The sequence below is a fragment of the Globicephala melas genome, chromosome 10, assembly GCF_963455315.2.
Source record: "Globicephala melas chromosome 10, mGloMel1.2, whole genome shotgun sequence".
NCBI classification, from domain to species: domain Eukaryota; kingdom Metazoa; phylum Chordata; class Mammalia; order Artiodactyla; family Delphinidae; genus Globicephala; species Globicephala melas.
This window is the reverse complement of record NC_083323.1, coordinates 535205-547633: the sequence shown is the minus strand read 5'-3', so window position 1 is coordinate 547633 and position 12429 is coordinate 535205. Positions and strand designations below refer to the sequence as shown.

General features: G+C 64.9%; 1 protein-coding gene across 1 annotated transcript; it reads left to right on the top strand.

The window, feature by feature from the left end:
• Positions 1-2656: 2656 nt before the first annotated feature.
• On the top strand, positions 2657-11914 carry PANX2 (pannexin 2). The gene is made up of 3 exons (XM_030855560.2): positions 2657-2903; positions 8900-10330; positions 10685-11914. The coding sequence occupies exons 1-3, from the start codon at positions 2678-2680 to the stop codon at positions 11005-11007; spliced, it is 1980 nt and encodes a 659-aa protein (XP_030711420.1). The 5' UTR covers positions 2657-2677; the 3' UTR covers positions 11008-11914.
• Positions 11915-12429: the final 515 nt, after the last annotated feature.

The following is a 12429-nucleotide window of genomic DNA, read 5'->3' as shown; positions in this document are numbered from 1 at the left end:
TCCAAGCGTGGGGTGAGATGACCCTCCGCCGTGTTGTGCCATGGCCTGTCCTATCCAGCACCCTCGGCTGCTCCCAGACAAAATACCTGCAGTAGTACATCGAGGGGGTCGTTTGTCCTAATCTGTGAGACCATGAGGCCAGACCTGGGAACAAGAACTTCCTCTGTGTGCTCAGAATCGTTAGGTACGTACTCAATCAACACGATGCACAGACATTGCAAATTTTCGTAACAACGTGGAAGTAGAATTGGAAATGCGTCAGTTGAGCCGCCCGTCTTCAAGGGCGAACATTACTTGGGGTTCGCCCAAGTGATAAGACGTGGTTCGAGCGTTAGGCTTTCTTCCTATTTTTCGTCTTCATTGATATGCGAGCTGATAAAACGTCACCTAAATAGAGATGAGAATGAAGGTTTTACTGTAGTAATGTCCCTCAACCTTCCAAAGCCCTTCCATGTGTCAAAAGCCACATGTCAATGGATCAGCACGAGAAAGGGCAGGCTGCTCCCCTAATGCCATCCTGCCCCAGAGACAGGATTTGGGGAGAGTAGCCTCCCAGTCTGGGCTGGCCGGGGGTGAGGACCGGAGCAGCCCCTGCTGTCCACCCATGCCCAGGCGGCAGGGAGGGTGGAGCTTGGAGACTCTGCAGGGTCAGAACCCCTGTCCAGGTGTCACCTCCCCACCCAGGCCCCTCTCTGAGATGAGGACAGCGTCAGAGGGGCTGCCGTAATGGGGTAGGGGTGCAGGGCCGCCAGCTCCAGCTGCGCCCTCTGTCCTGTGGGTCCTGTGCGCTCGTGCTGCCAGCATCCGCCGCGCACCCGCTGTGCTCCAGTGGCACCTCTGCCACCTGCCATAGCCACTTGCCAATTCTGAGAGCACGTGGAGACCAGCGGTTTTTCTCCTAACCAGACTAACCAACTGAAATACACCTCAGAAAGCGGCGGCTGTTTGCAGCGGAACTACTACAGGGTGTCTTGGAAGTAACCTGAAGAACCAACGAGACGCTACAGAGAAATAATGGTTCTATTACACGAGGCACAGAAGACGTAAGTAAATGGACGGACGTGCCCTGTCCACGCATGGAACAGCCTGAGGCAGCGCAGACTTCCACCTTCCCGTCCTCCAAATGCATACGGAAAAGGAAAGGCCATGAATACCTGAGGGAAAAGGAGAATGTGGGGGGCCTCCAACAGCATGTGGGATCACGGAAACGTGCTGCTGCAGGGGAGAGGCCAGCCCTGACTGGAGGTGTCTGGGTTGTTGGGGATGGAAGCAGCCCGACTCCCTCAGTGAGCAGTACACAGGTAGAACGGGTGGGCGTCGCTCAGAAACACTGGTGAGTCTTCAAAGGCACAGCGACCCCCGGACTTCCCTGGCGGTCCAGTGGCTAAGAGTCCGCGCCCCCAATGCGGGAAGCCCGGGCTCCATTCCTGGTGAGGGAACTGGATTCCGCGTGCATGCTGCAACTAAGACCCGGCGCAGCCTAAATAGATCGTCCCGGACCGGGGCACGAACCCGTGTCCCCTGCATCGGCAGGCGGACTCAACACCTGCGCCACCAGGGAAGCCCCGGATGAATTACTGAGTGAAGTTGAAACTCCAGCTATGCTAAATATTTGACAAAGAGCACGTGTATATCCTATTACAGTGGGATGGGGACCTTTCATGAAAGAATAAGAGGTGATACAGCGAGTCTTGCAGGCAGTCTGCATGAAGGTGGCAGCTGGGCTCTGCGCCAGAGACCGAACCTAGGAGGGTGCGAGAGGGGTGGTGCCTGAAGGTGGGCACGGGGGTGTCGGAGCGGAGGGTGTAAAGGTCAGGAAGATACGGGCACAGGCCGACCGGGAGAATGCCACTGACCAAGGCAAACGGATGGGGTGATGGGGAGGAGGTGCAGGGCTAGAGAGGCCGCGGGACCGCGTGGAGGTGACGCGGGGTGGGGTGGGGAGGGCACCGGGGAGACGGTTGCAGTGCACAGGCCGTGAGGAGACGCCCCGCAGCGTCCGCCGGCCGGCTGCCCTGCGTGGGGGGCGGCAGTCCCCCGTCTGCGTCCGCAGCAGCCCGGGTGGGTGGGAGCCTCAGCGCCCACGGTGGCGGCCAGGCTTCGGTAGAGAGCAGAGAGCGGGTGCGGGAGGCGGACGAGGAACCCCCCTCTCCGTGGGGCGGCTCCCGGACGCGGGGCTGGAAGACGGGGGCCCAGGACGCGGCCGGCCCCACCGCAGCTCCGCCGCGTGCAGCCACCGCCGACCCTCGGGCGAGGGGAGCCCCCCACTCGGCCTCCCCCTCCTCCCTGCCCTGAGGAAGAGGAAGAACCAGTCATTGTTCATTCATTTTATTTAAATATTTTTTGCCAAGTCATCACCGGCGCCGCATCTGCGTGCGGGGGTGGGGGGGGGGCGGGGGGGCGGAGCCACGCCGCGCGTCGCCGCAGGTAAACAGCCCCCTCCCCGCGGCGGGACTGCAGCCGCCGCCCGCCGCTCGGGGCGGGGGTCCCGCCGCCGCCCCCGCCGGAAAGAAGCGCCGGGGCCGCGCCGTGGCTGCAGCCGAGGCGGGGGCGGCGGCCCCTGCGCCCCCCGCAGCCCGCGCCGGCCCGGGCGGCCCGACCCCTGCCCCGGGGGGCGGCGGCGGAGCGCCCCCCGCCCCCACCGCGGGCCCCGCGCCCCGGGTCCCCCGCGCCCCCCATGCACCACCTCCTGGAGCCGTCCGCGGACATGGCGACGGCGCTGCTGGCCGGCGAGAAGCTGCGCGAGCTGATCCTGCCCGGCGCGCAGGACGACAAGGCGGGCGCCCTGGCCGCGCTGCTGCTGCAGCTCAAGCTGGAGCTGCCGTTCGATCGCGTGGTCACCATCGGCACCGTGCTGGTCCCCATCCTGCTGGTCACCCTGGTCTTCACCAAGAACTTCGCAGGTGAGGCCGGAGGCGCGCGGCGGGAGGGGCGCGTGCCCTCCCGGGCCACCCTCGCTGCGCCAGCCGCCGCCGCGGGCCTCCCCACTGGGGCCGGCCGTGTGGGCGGTGCCCCGGGGTCTCCCCGCAGACCCTCAACACTCCCCCACCCTTGCATGTGTCGCCGGTCGCTGGGGCTGCCTTCCTGACCCCTCTCTTCCGATGTATTGAATTTACCTTCCGTGGGCTCACACCTGGCGGACCCGGCGGTCCCAGGCATCAAGGAGATGTGGGGTCTGGTGTGGAAGAGGGGCGACCAGAAGGGGGAGTGGGCAGGGTCTGAGGGAAGGAGGAGTGGCCAGGTGGGGACCAAGAAAGGAAGTTACAGGTGATGGGGACAGTGGACACCAAAGCACGGCCTCTGGGCAGGGTTCTGGGGCGGGTGGTGGGATGAAGCCCCTGAGAAGTGGGCAGATTCTGGTCGGTTGCTGTGGGGGGGCACTGGGAGCCTGGGCAGGTCTTGGGCAGGGGCCCCCCAGGGCAGGCAGGGCCTGGAGGAGCAGCAGGCACTGGTGGGCAGTGGACCCTCCTGGCCTCAGCAGCAGGCCCAGCGCCTGTGAGGCTGATGCAGGTAGAAGAAGAAATCGGACAAGGGCAGTGACCACGGCAGCGTGGACGGGATGAGAGGTTGAAGGTGCCGTCAACAGACGTGGTCCTGATTAGATTCAGTGCATTTGGGGAGCACCTGAGGGCCTCCTAAGGAGAGGTGACCCCAGGTGAGGCAGGAAGGAGGAGTGGGCTCCCGGGGCCCAAGGGTCCACACGCGGCAGGTGGGTGGGCGGCTGGAGACGGGAAACGGCCCCCCACGCAGGGTCTGGCTGGCAAGCGGTCTCAGGGCCCAGATGTCCAGGGAGGCCCCTTCGCAGCCCATCAGCCCGTGGCACGGAGGGCGACTCTCCCCTGAGGGACGTGGACAGGCTTCCTTGCACAAAGGACTCACCCGTTAGGGGTCCCTGTGACATGAGGGTGGACGTTGTCCAGGCTGCCTCATCCCACCCCCGGGGGGGGGCACCCCCGGCCTCAGCACGCTCCCCAGGAGCCTGGGGGGGAAGTCAGGCTGTGCACAGGTGTCTCCTGGGGCAGCCTTGACAGATTAGCACAAACTTGTGGCTCCAAATGCTAGAGCCTTATCGTCTCACAGTGCAGAGGCCCGAAGTCCAAAATCCAGGTGTGGGCGGGCCATGCTCCCGAAGCCCCAGGCAGAGTCCCTCCTTGCCTCTCCAGTGCTGGAGGCGCCGCAGTCCTGCGCCCTCCTTGGCTTCATTGTGGCCGCATCACCTGATCTCTGCCTGCATTTTCACACCTCCTCCTGGGTGTCTGTCCAAATTTCCCTCCTCTTATGAGGACACCAGTCATTGGATTGGGGCCCCCTTGATCCAGCGTGACTCATCTCAACTTGATCACATCTGCAAAGACTCTTTCCAAACAAGGTCACATTCACAGGGACCAGGGCTTGGGGCTAGAACATCTTTTGGGGGAACAATCCTACCCACTCCAGATGCACACGGTGGGGTAGGCTGAGGACTCAGTCGCCGTCAGGCGACCTCCTGTGACAGGGCCCCCACCTTGATATCCTGCTGTGAACCAGCTTCCCCCATGTGGGGGGGCCTCAGCACCTCTGCATCCAGCCAGGCTGGGCTGCTGGGTCTCCCCGAGTGTGTCCTTCATCTCTGCTCCTGGCGGTGCCCTTGGTCTCCCTGTGCCGCCTGCCCTTTCACACCCACCTGCGTGTGTCTGGGGACACTCCTGGGCCCGATGCTGGTCGGGAGGGGCCCGGTGCCTCCCTAGCGAGGGCGAGGCAGGCCTTCTGAGCCAGGGCAGGCGGGTGCCGGTCCTGCGGCCCAGCACCCCACGACCCAAAATCCACTCGGTGGAGCATGTCTGGCGCGTGGGGCCCAGGTCTGCCCCATGGTAATCCTGTTCCAGGTCACAGAGCAAATGGGGAGTGGCGGTGGCTTCACGAGCTCTCCCACTGCTGAGTGACTGAGGCCGCGCAGTCCCCTTGCTCCCACCGCGGTTCGGGGCAGTGGCGGCTGCCTCTCCTGCTCTCCTGGATCAGGGTCCGTCTACCTGGTGCTCCTCACAGAGCTCAGAATCGTCCCCGGGTCCCTTCTCCAGATGTGAGGACAGTAGGGGACCACTGCAGTGGACCAAAGAGGGGCAAGAGGAAGCAAGGTCAGAAGCTCTGACCCTCAAGGGGCCCTGGAGGCCCCTCCAGCTGCATCCCCCACCCCCAGACAGGAGCACACCCGACCCGTCCCCTCAGCACTGGGTCGCCATCCATCTTCAGGTTCCGAGCCCAGAGTATGTCCTGCCACTGCTGGAAGGATCCACGTCCCATCCACCGGAGCCCGGCTCAGCTCGAGGGGACCCGGCGCTCACCCCCACCAGCCCACCCAGCGCCCAGATCCTCACCTGGTGCCTGGCGCAGGGGGCAGGGGTCCGACGTGTCTGCCTGTTGGTGACACGTGGGCAAGCACGTGCTGGCCGTTGGGCTCATGGTGAGGAGCCGGCCCGGCGGGGACCTCCCTGGACACCGGGGCTTGTGCGCATCCCCAGGCTGGAGGGTGGCAGGTGGCGGGAAGGCCCCGGTGGCTCCACAGACACCCGCGCTGCGCAGACCCGTTCGGTGGTGGATGGAGGGTCAGCCAGGCGCGCGGCCAGCAGAGAGGATGGCGGGGGAGCGGGGCATTGAAGGGCTACCGGCTTCTCCAGATGTTATGTGGGCCCTGGGAAGGGGGGACCAACAGCTGCTTTTTCCTAAACTGGCCAAACGCAGGCAGACCTCGTTTTATTGTGCTTCGCAGATATTGCGTTTCTCACGATTTGAAGGTTTGTGACCACCCTGCGACGAGCAGGTCTCCTGGTGCCATTTCCCAACAGCATTTGCTCAGTTCGTGTCTCTGCGCCATATTTTGGTAATTCTCACAATATTTCAAGCTTTTTCCTTATTAATACATTTGTTACGGTGACCTGTGAGCAGTGATCTTTGATATTACTATTGCGAAAAGATTACGACTCGCTGAAGGCTCGGACGGTGGATAGCATTTTTTAGCAATAAAGTATTTTTAATTAAGGTACGTACGTTGGTTTTTAGACATACGTGCAGCGTGTAGACATAGACCACAGTGGAGTATAACCAGTGCTTTCATACGCGCTGGGGGAGAAAAGAATTTGTGTGACTTGCTTCGTTGTGATCTTTGCTTTAGCGCTGGCGTCTGGAACCAAACCCTCGACATCTCCGAGATGCCTGTAACGGGTGTGCCTCTTCTACCCTCAGTCAGGCAGGGTCTCCAAAGGAACTGGGGCGCTCGCGCTGGGAGGGGACGCCGTTGAGGGCTGGGCTTGGCCTGGGGACCGGGAGCAGCCCCGGGATTGCAAGCGAATTCGGAATCGCACACGCGGCTCCTTCCCCGAAGCAGCCTCGCAAGCCCTGGCAGCTGCTCTGGCTCGATGTTCTCCACGGCACCGCAGTCGGCCCCGCGCGCTCCACCACGGGGTCTCTGGGAGCACCCGGGGCTGCGAGGGCCCTGGCCCCGGTGTCCTCTCGGGGCATAGCCAGGGGCGCTCGGGTCCGGAGTCCACACAGTGCCATCCTCAGGAAAGGTGCCCTGGGTGAGCTGGCTGGGTCTGCGGGTCCCCGTCGGACACCCGTGCTGGCACCGCAGTGTTTGAGCGCCCGGTGCCCAGGCCCCTTGGCTCAGCGGTCGCCCTCACCCCCAACCAGAGTCCGGCCCAGCACCCAGGCCCCTGCAGCTCAAGTCAGGACATGCGGCCACAGCTCTTCCAGGCCAGGGTCACTGCACACGTGTGTCCTGAGGCACCGGCATGACACATCCGGTCTCTGCTAGGCTGTTGGACCTGCTTTGCAGGTCAGGGAAAGACAGAGACACCGGTGTAGAACCCGAGAGGCCCTGGAGCTGGGCCTCTCCTGAGCCAGGGCTCATCCCTCCTCCCCTCCCAGCAGCCAGGGGGCGGTGGCAGACGTGAGAGGATGTGGGGACCCATGGGGGCCCTGCTTCCATCCACGGGTGACCCAGCTCCCCTGTGCCTGCAGCACTCACGGCCAGAGGACAGGCCCCCTCCGTGCCCCAGAGCCGCGGCACCCTCCCAGTTCCCCTGGGGCCTGGACCAGGGCCCTGGGGGTCCCAGGGACCTCTCCCCGCCATCCTTTTCCCCCAGAGAAGAGCGTCTGCCCTTCCTTGGCCTGGAGTTGGCTGTGAGGACAAAAAGCAAGTGAATAAAATGCTGTCTTCTCAACCACGAGGGGGGATCCTGTGCCTTTTCCACGTTCTCTGAGCCCAACTCACCGCTAGGCCCCAAACCTGTGTCCTCGTCAGGGGCCTTGGGCTGTGGGTACCAGCGTTTCCTGACCCAGCGCCATCCTTGGCCAAGCCCATCCCTCGTGCGCCCACGGCACAGCCTCCTCACGGAGCCCCTGGCCTCGCCACCACAGCCGAGCAGAGCTCACCGCCCGTCACTCCTGCCCCCAGCCCTCCGTGACTCCCCAGTGCCTGCCACGTGGAGCCCCAGGTCCTGCTGCCGTGGCCGTTGGACCACACCACCTGGAACGAGCTGTGGGCCCCACTCCGGTGACCCTGAGGCCCACCTCAAGCCCCCCTCAACCCTCAGGATGGTGCGGGGCTGCCACGCTGGTGGCAATGGCTGGGGCTCTGCGTATGTAAGAGGCCAGGCGACCTCCGTGCACTGGGACCGAAGACACTTGCGGGGTCTCCGTGCCCAGACGTGTAGCTGGCCCCCTCGGCCCCTGCGAGGCACCAGCAGTGACCTCAAAGGCCGGGCTTAACGTGGGGCAGGCCTTGGGAGGGGCCTGCACAGACAGACAGACAGACAGGTGCGTTGGTCCCCGCTGCTTCCTGGTCTCAAGCCTCGTGGGGTGAGGGCCGTAAGCTGGAGCGGTGGGAGACTCGGCGGACCCGCCCTGGGGGCCGTTCTTCGGGGCGCGAGGGAGGGTCCAGGCTAGGGCGGGCTGGCATGTATGCTAGCTGTGGTCGGGCTGGGGGCAGTGACCTCCTGTCAGGGGGACGCTGCGCTCTGGGCGGGCGCCCGGGCTCTGCCACTTGCAAGAGGGCACATGTGCCCAGCCTGTGGTGACAAGGACTGGAGCCTGGCCTGACAGCCGAGTGGCCCCGCCTTCAGGGGCCGTGAACGGTGACGCCTGCCCTGAGCACGGCTCTGAGCCGGCCAAGCTCTTCCCTCTGAGAAGCATTCAACGGGAGGCCCACCTGGAGGGCGGGGGGTGGGGGACAGCGTCCCACGTTCTCCGCTGTTGGTTGGCACCTGTCCTTACCTGGGGGGAGACAGCTCAGTGACGACCGTTTTTCCTGCGTGACGTTGTGGGCTGGGTGGTGAATCCTTCCTGTCGGATCCCCGGGGTGGCTGCCCCTGCCCACCCAGTGTCCGGGGACCCCAGGCCTGCCCTTCCCCAGGACAGTGGGTCTTGGGGGGACACTCCTCAACTCTCAAGAGCAGGCAGGGCCACTTTTGCTGTTCCTTAGATGTGCCACCGTAACCGGCTCTGGGTAGGTAGGACCCGGCCAAGACACCTGCCCTTCTCAAGATGGAGCCCGTGGCAGTGCCAGGCTGGGGGCTGGTCCAGCTGTGCCACTGGAAGAGAAGCCCCAGCTGAGTGGTGTGGCCTGTGCCGCCCTCTCTAGGACTCGTCCCTGTGTGCACATGGGGACGTTATGGCACTCGAAGGGGCGCCTGAGGTTCCAAGTGCAGGTCGGCCCCCCAGGGCGGGGTGGGCACGGCCGTACCCTCCACCTCCAACCCACCTCTGTCTGTGCCACAGCTGACTGCAGTACGTGGGGGGCAGGGTACCCGGGGGGAGACCCACGCCACCACGCTGAGATGTGCGGAAGGGGGCTCAGCGCGGGGCAGGCGGGAGGGGTCCGATGCCCGGCTCGCCCCCAGCCCCCTCTCCTCTCTGCCCCCAGAGGAGCCCATTTACTGCTACACGCCGCACAACTTCACCCGCGACCAGGCGCTGTACGCCCGCGGCTACTGCTGGACGGAGCTGCGGGACGCGCTGCCCGGCGTGGACGCCAGCCTGTGGCCGTCGCTGTTTGAGCACAAGCTGCTGCCCTACTCGCTGCTGGCCTTCGCGGCCATCATGTACGTGCCCGCGCTGGGCTGGGAGTTCCTGGCGTCCACGCGCCTCACCTCCGAGCTCAACTTCCTGCTGCAGGAGATCGACAACTGCTACCACAGGGCTGCCGAGGGCCGCGCGCCCAAGATCGAGAAGCAGATCCAATCCAAGGGGCCCGGCATCACGGAGCGCGAGCGGCGTGAGATCATCGAGAACGCGGAGAAGGAGAAGAGCCCAGAGCAGAACCTGTTCGAGAAGTACCTGGAGCGCCGCGGCCGCAGCAACTTCCTGGCCAAACTCTACCTGGCGCGGCACCTGCTCATCCTGCTGCTCAGCGTGGCGCCCATCTCCTACCTGTGCACCTACTACGCCACCCAGAAGCAGAATGAGTTCACCTGCGCGCTGGGCGCGGCCCCGGGTGGCGGCCCGGCCGTGCGTGTCACCTGCAAGCTGCCATCTGTGCAGCTGCAGCGCATCGTGGCGGGCGTGGACATCGTGCTGCTCTGCTCCATGAACCTCATCATCCTCGTCAACCTCATCCACCTCTTCATCTTCCGCAAGAGCAACTTCATCTTCGACAAGCTGCACAAGGTGGGCATCAAGACCCGCCGGCAGTGGCGCCGCTCGCAGTTCTGCGACATCAACATCCTGGCCATGTTCTGCAACGAGAACCGCGACCACATCAAGTCGCTCAACCGGCTGGACTTCATTACCAACGAGAGCGACCTCATGTACGACAACGTGGTGCGGCAGCTGCTGGCCGCGCTTGCGCAGTCCAACCACGACGCCACGCCCACCGTGCGCGACGAGGGCGTGCAGACCGTGGACCCCAGCGCCAACCCCGCCGAGCCCGAGGGCGCCGCTGAGCCGCCCGTGGTCAAGCGGCCCCGCAAGAAGATGAAGTGGATCCCCACCAGCAACCCGCTGCCCCAGCCCTTCAAGGAGCCTCTGGCCATCATGCGCGTGGAGAACAGCAAGGCCGAGAAGCCCAAGCCCGTGCGCCGCAAGACGGCCACCGACACACTGATTGCGCCGCTGCTGGACGCGGGCGCACGCGCCGCGCACCATTATAAGGGTGGCGGGGGCGACACGGGCCCGCCCCCCGACAAGAAGCATGCCCGCCACTTCTCCCTGGACGTGCATCCCTACATCCTGGGCACCAAGAAGTCCAAGGCCGAGGCCATGCCTGCCGCCCTGCCAGCCTCCCGGAGCCAGGAAGGGGGCTTCCTGTCCCAGGCAGAGGAGTGTGGGCTGGGCCTGACCGCGGCACCCACCACAGGTAGGGATGGGCAGGGCTGGAGGGGTGTGAAAGGGGTTAAGGACTGAACCAGCTGGGTGGAAGCAGGGAGTGGGCAGGGGAGCCAGCTGCCGGGGTGACGACAGGCGGGACCCTCACTCGAGGGCCCTGTGAAGCACACGGGATGAAGGGCTGGCGGGGACACACGGTAAGGTTGCTCGGCACCTGAAGAAGGTTCTGGAAACGGGCGCTGTGTTCCTGGGGCGGCCAGAGCCCCTCCAGGCCGGCCGCTGTGTGCGGGAGCTTCAGAGCCTGAGCGGGCCAGGCGGGAGGAGGGGGGAGGCAGCGGGTGGGGAGAGGGGCCTGCAGAGGCTCTGTGCTCTGGGCTGTTTGCAGATGCACCGCTCCCCGCAGAGCCAGCCCGGGCCGCGCTGCCCTCAGGGGGCCCGTTTCACATCTGCTCGCCCTCCGCCGCCCCCGCCACGGCCCCTCTGTCGCCAGCCAGCCTGGGCAAGCCTGACCCCCTCGCCGTCCTGAGCCGCAACGCCACCCGCCCGCTGCTGCATATCAGCACCCTGTATGAGGCACGGGAGGAGGAGGACGTGGCCCCCCGAGCGCCCCCGGATGTGGGCAGCCTCCTCACCATCCCTCCCCCACAGCAGATCCTCATTGCCACCTTTGAGGAGACAAGGACAGCAGTGAGTGCTGTGGAGTTCTGAGGGGACAGGGCTGCCCAGGCCGTCGCAGGCCCCCCTGCATGACCGCAGTGCGCCACTGCCCCCAGCGCCCCCGTGGACGCGGCCTCTGCTTTGCCCGGCACCGCCCACACCCTGGCCTCCTGTGCGCATGCCACGGGGCTCAGCACCTCGCCTCCCCGGCCCCTCAGATTGCACCGTCGGGGCGCTGGCTGGGCCGGGGGCTGGCCGCGACCCCCGTCGAGCCCTTGGCCAGAAAGGCCCAGAGCCACCCCCCGCCCCCTGCATCAGGCGCTCGGTTGTGAAATGAAGAATTTATTTTTTTAGTTGATTTTGTCTTAGGCCTGGGACGCTGGCCCATGAGGGGCCGGCCAGTGGCAGGACAACTCAGGAGGGAGCTGGGGGTGGTGGCACGTCAGGGCTGCCCCCTGCAGGGACCGGGAGCCCTCGGTGGGAGGGGCCCCCCTCCAGTCAAAGGTCAACGTGCACTTTCTCCTCGTATCCCGACAAACCTGTACTTTATTTTACTATGATTACTGTAACTAGCGAGTATATTTATTACCAGGAGGCTTCAGACGCATTCAAAACAAAGGATGTCGTGTGTGTGAGTGTGGGAGCGTGTGGGAGAGAGAGCGAGGGCGCCAGCGTGCCAGTGGGTGTGTGTGCGTTAGCGGTAAGCGTGCGAGTGTGTGCGTGAGTGCGCACGGGTGAAGCTGGGCGAGGGCGCCAGCATGCCAGCGAGGGCAGGAATCCAACGCAATAACCACGTCCCTCCAAGGCCATCAGCACCCCCCGCCCGAGGGTCCACGACGCTTCCGTGGGAGCCCAGGGCCGGCGCTGGGCGGGGCCATCCCTATTACCTCAGCCACGGCGACAACGTGACAGTATTAACAAGGCAGCACCGAGCATATCAATAAAGATTATTCTGATACCCCTGAGTCCTGAGTGGTCCATCCTGCCGGAGGCCTGTGGTCCAACTGAGGCCTCCTGTGTCCAGGGCCTCCACCCAACCTGCACGGGGTGGAGGTGCTGGGGGCGGGGGGGGGGGCAGCAGGGCCGTGGGAGGCGCCCCGATGCCCTCCAGGTCGCGTGGGGGCCCTGCTGCATCCACAGCTGAACGAGAACACACAGTCCTCGTGCGGCTGACACACCGTGGTCTCCAGCTAACGTGCGTGCATGCTGGGCCACTGGGTGATTCACACAGACTCAGTGGAGATGGAGTGCGCCCTCCCAGGAAGCCGGCCCCCCCATCAGACGCTTGAGGGCAGGGGCTGCCAGGTGCACTTGGGGGGAATAGCAAGAACTGGCAGGACTCAGGAAGGCTTCCTGGAAGGGGTGCCCCTGATGTGCTCTGGAGGTGTTCATGTCATGGGGATCGCAGGCGCGGGGGTGCTTTCCTCACCAGGCCCAGATGCAGGTGGGGCTGAGGCTGGCCCCGGGCGTGCA

What these genes read in the sequence shown, in the direction of transcription:
- PANX2 (XM_030855560.2), top strand. Translation starts at nt 2,678, where the DNA reads ATGCACCACCTCCTGGAGCCGTCCGCGGACATGGCGACGGCGCTGCTG. An exon ending in CTTCACCAAGAACTTCGCAG is followed by an intron (nt 2,904 to 8,899) that starts GTGAGGCCGGAG and finishes CTCTGCCCCCAG; the next exon opens with AGGAGCCCATTTACTGCTAC. An exon ending in GACCGCGGCACCCACCACAG is followed by an intron (nt 10,331 to 10,684) that starts GTAGGGATGGGC and finishes GGCTGTTTGCAG; the next exon opens with ATGCACCGCTCCCCGCAGAG.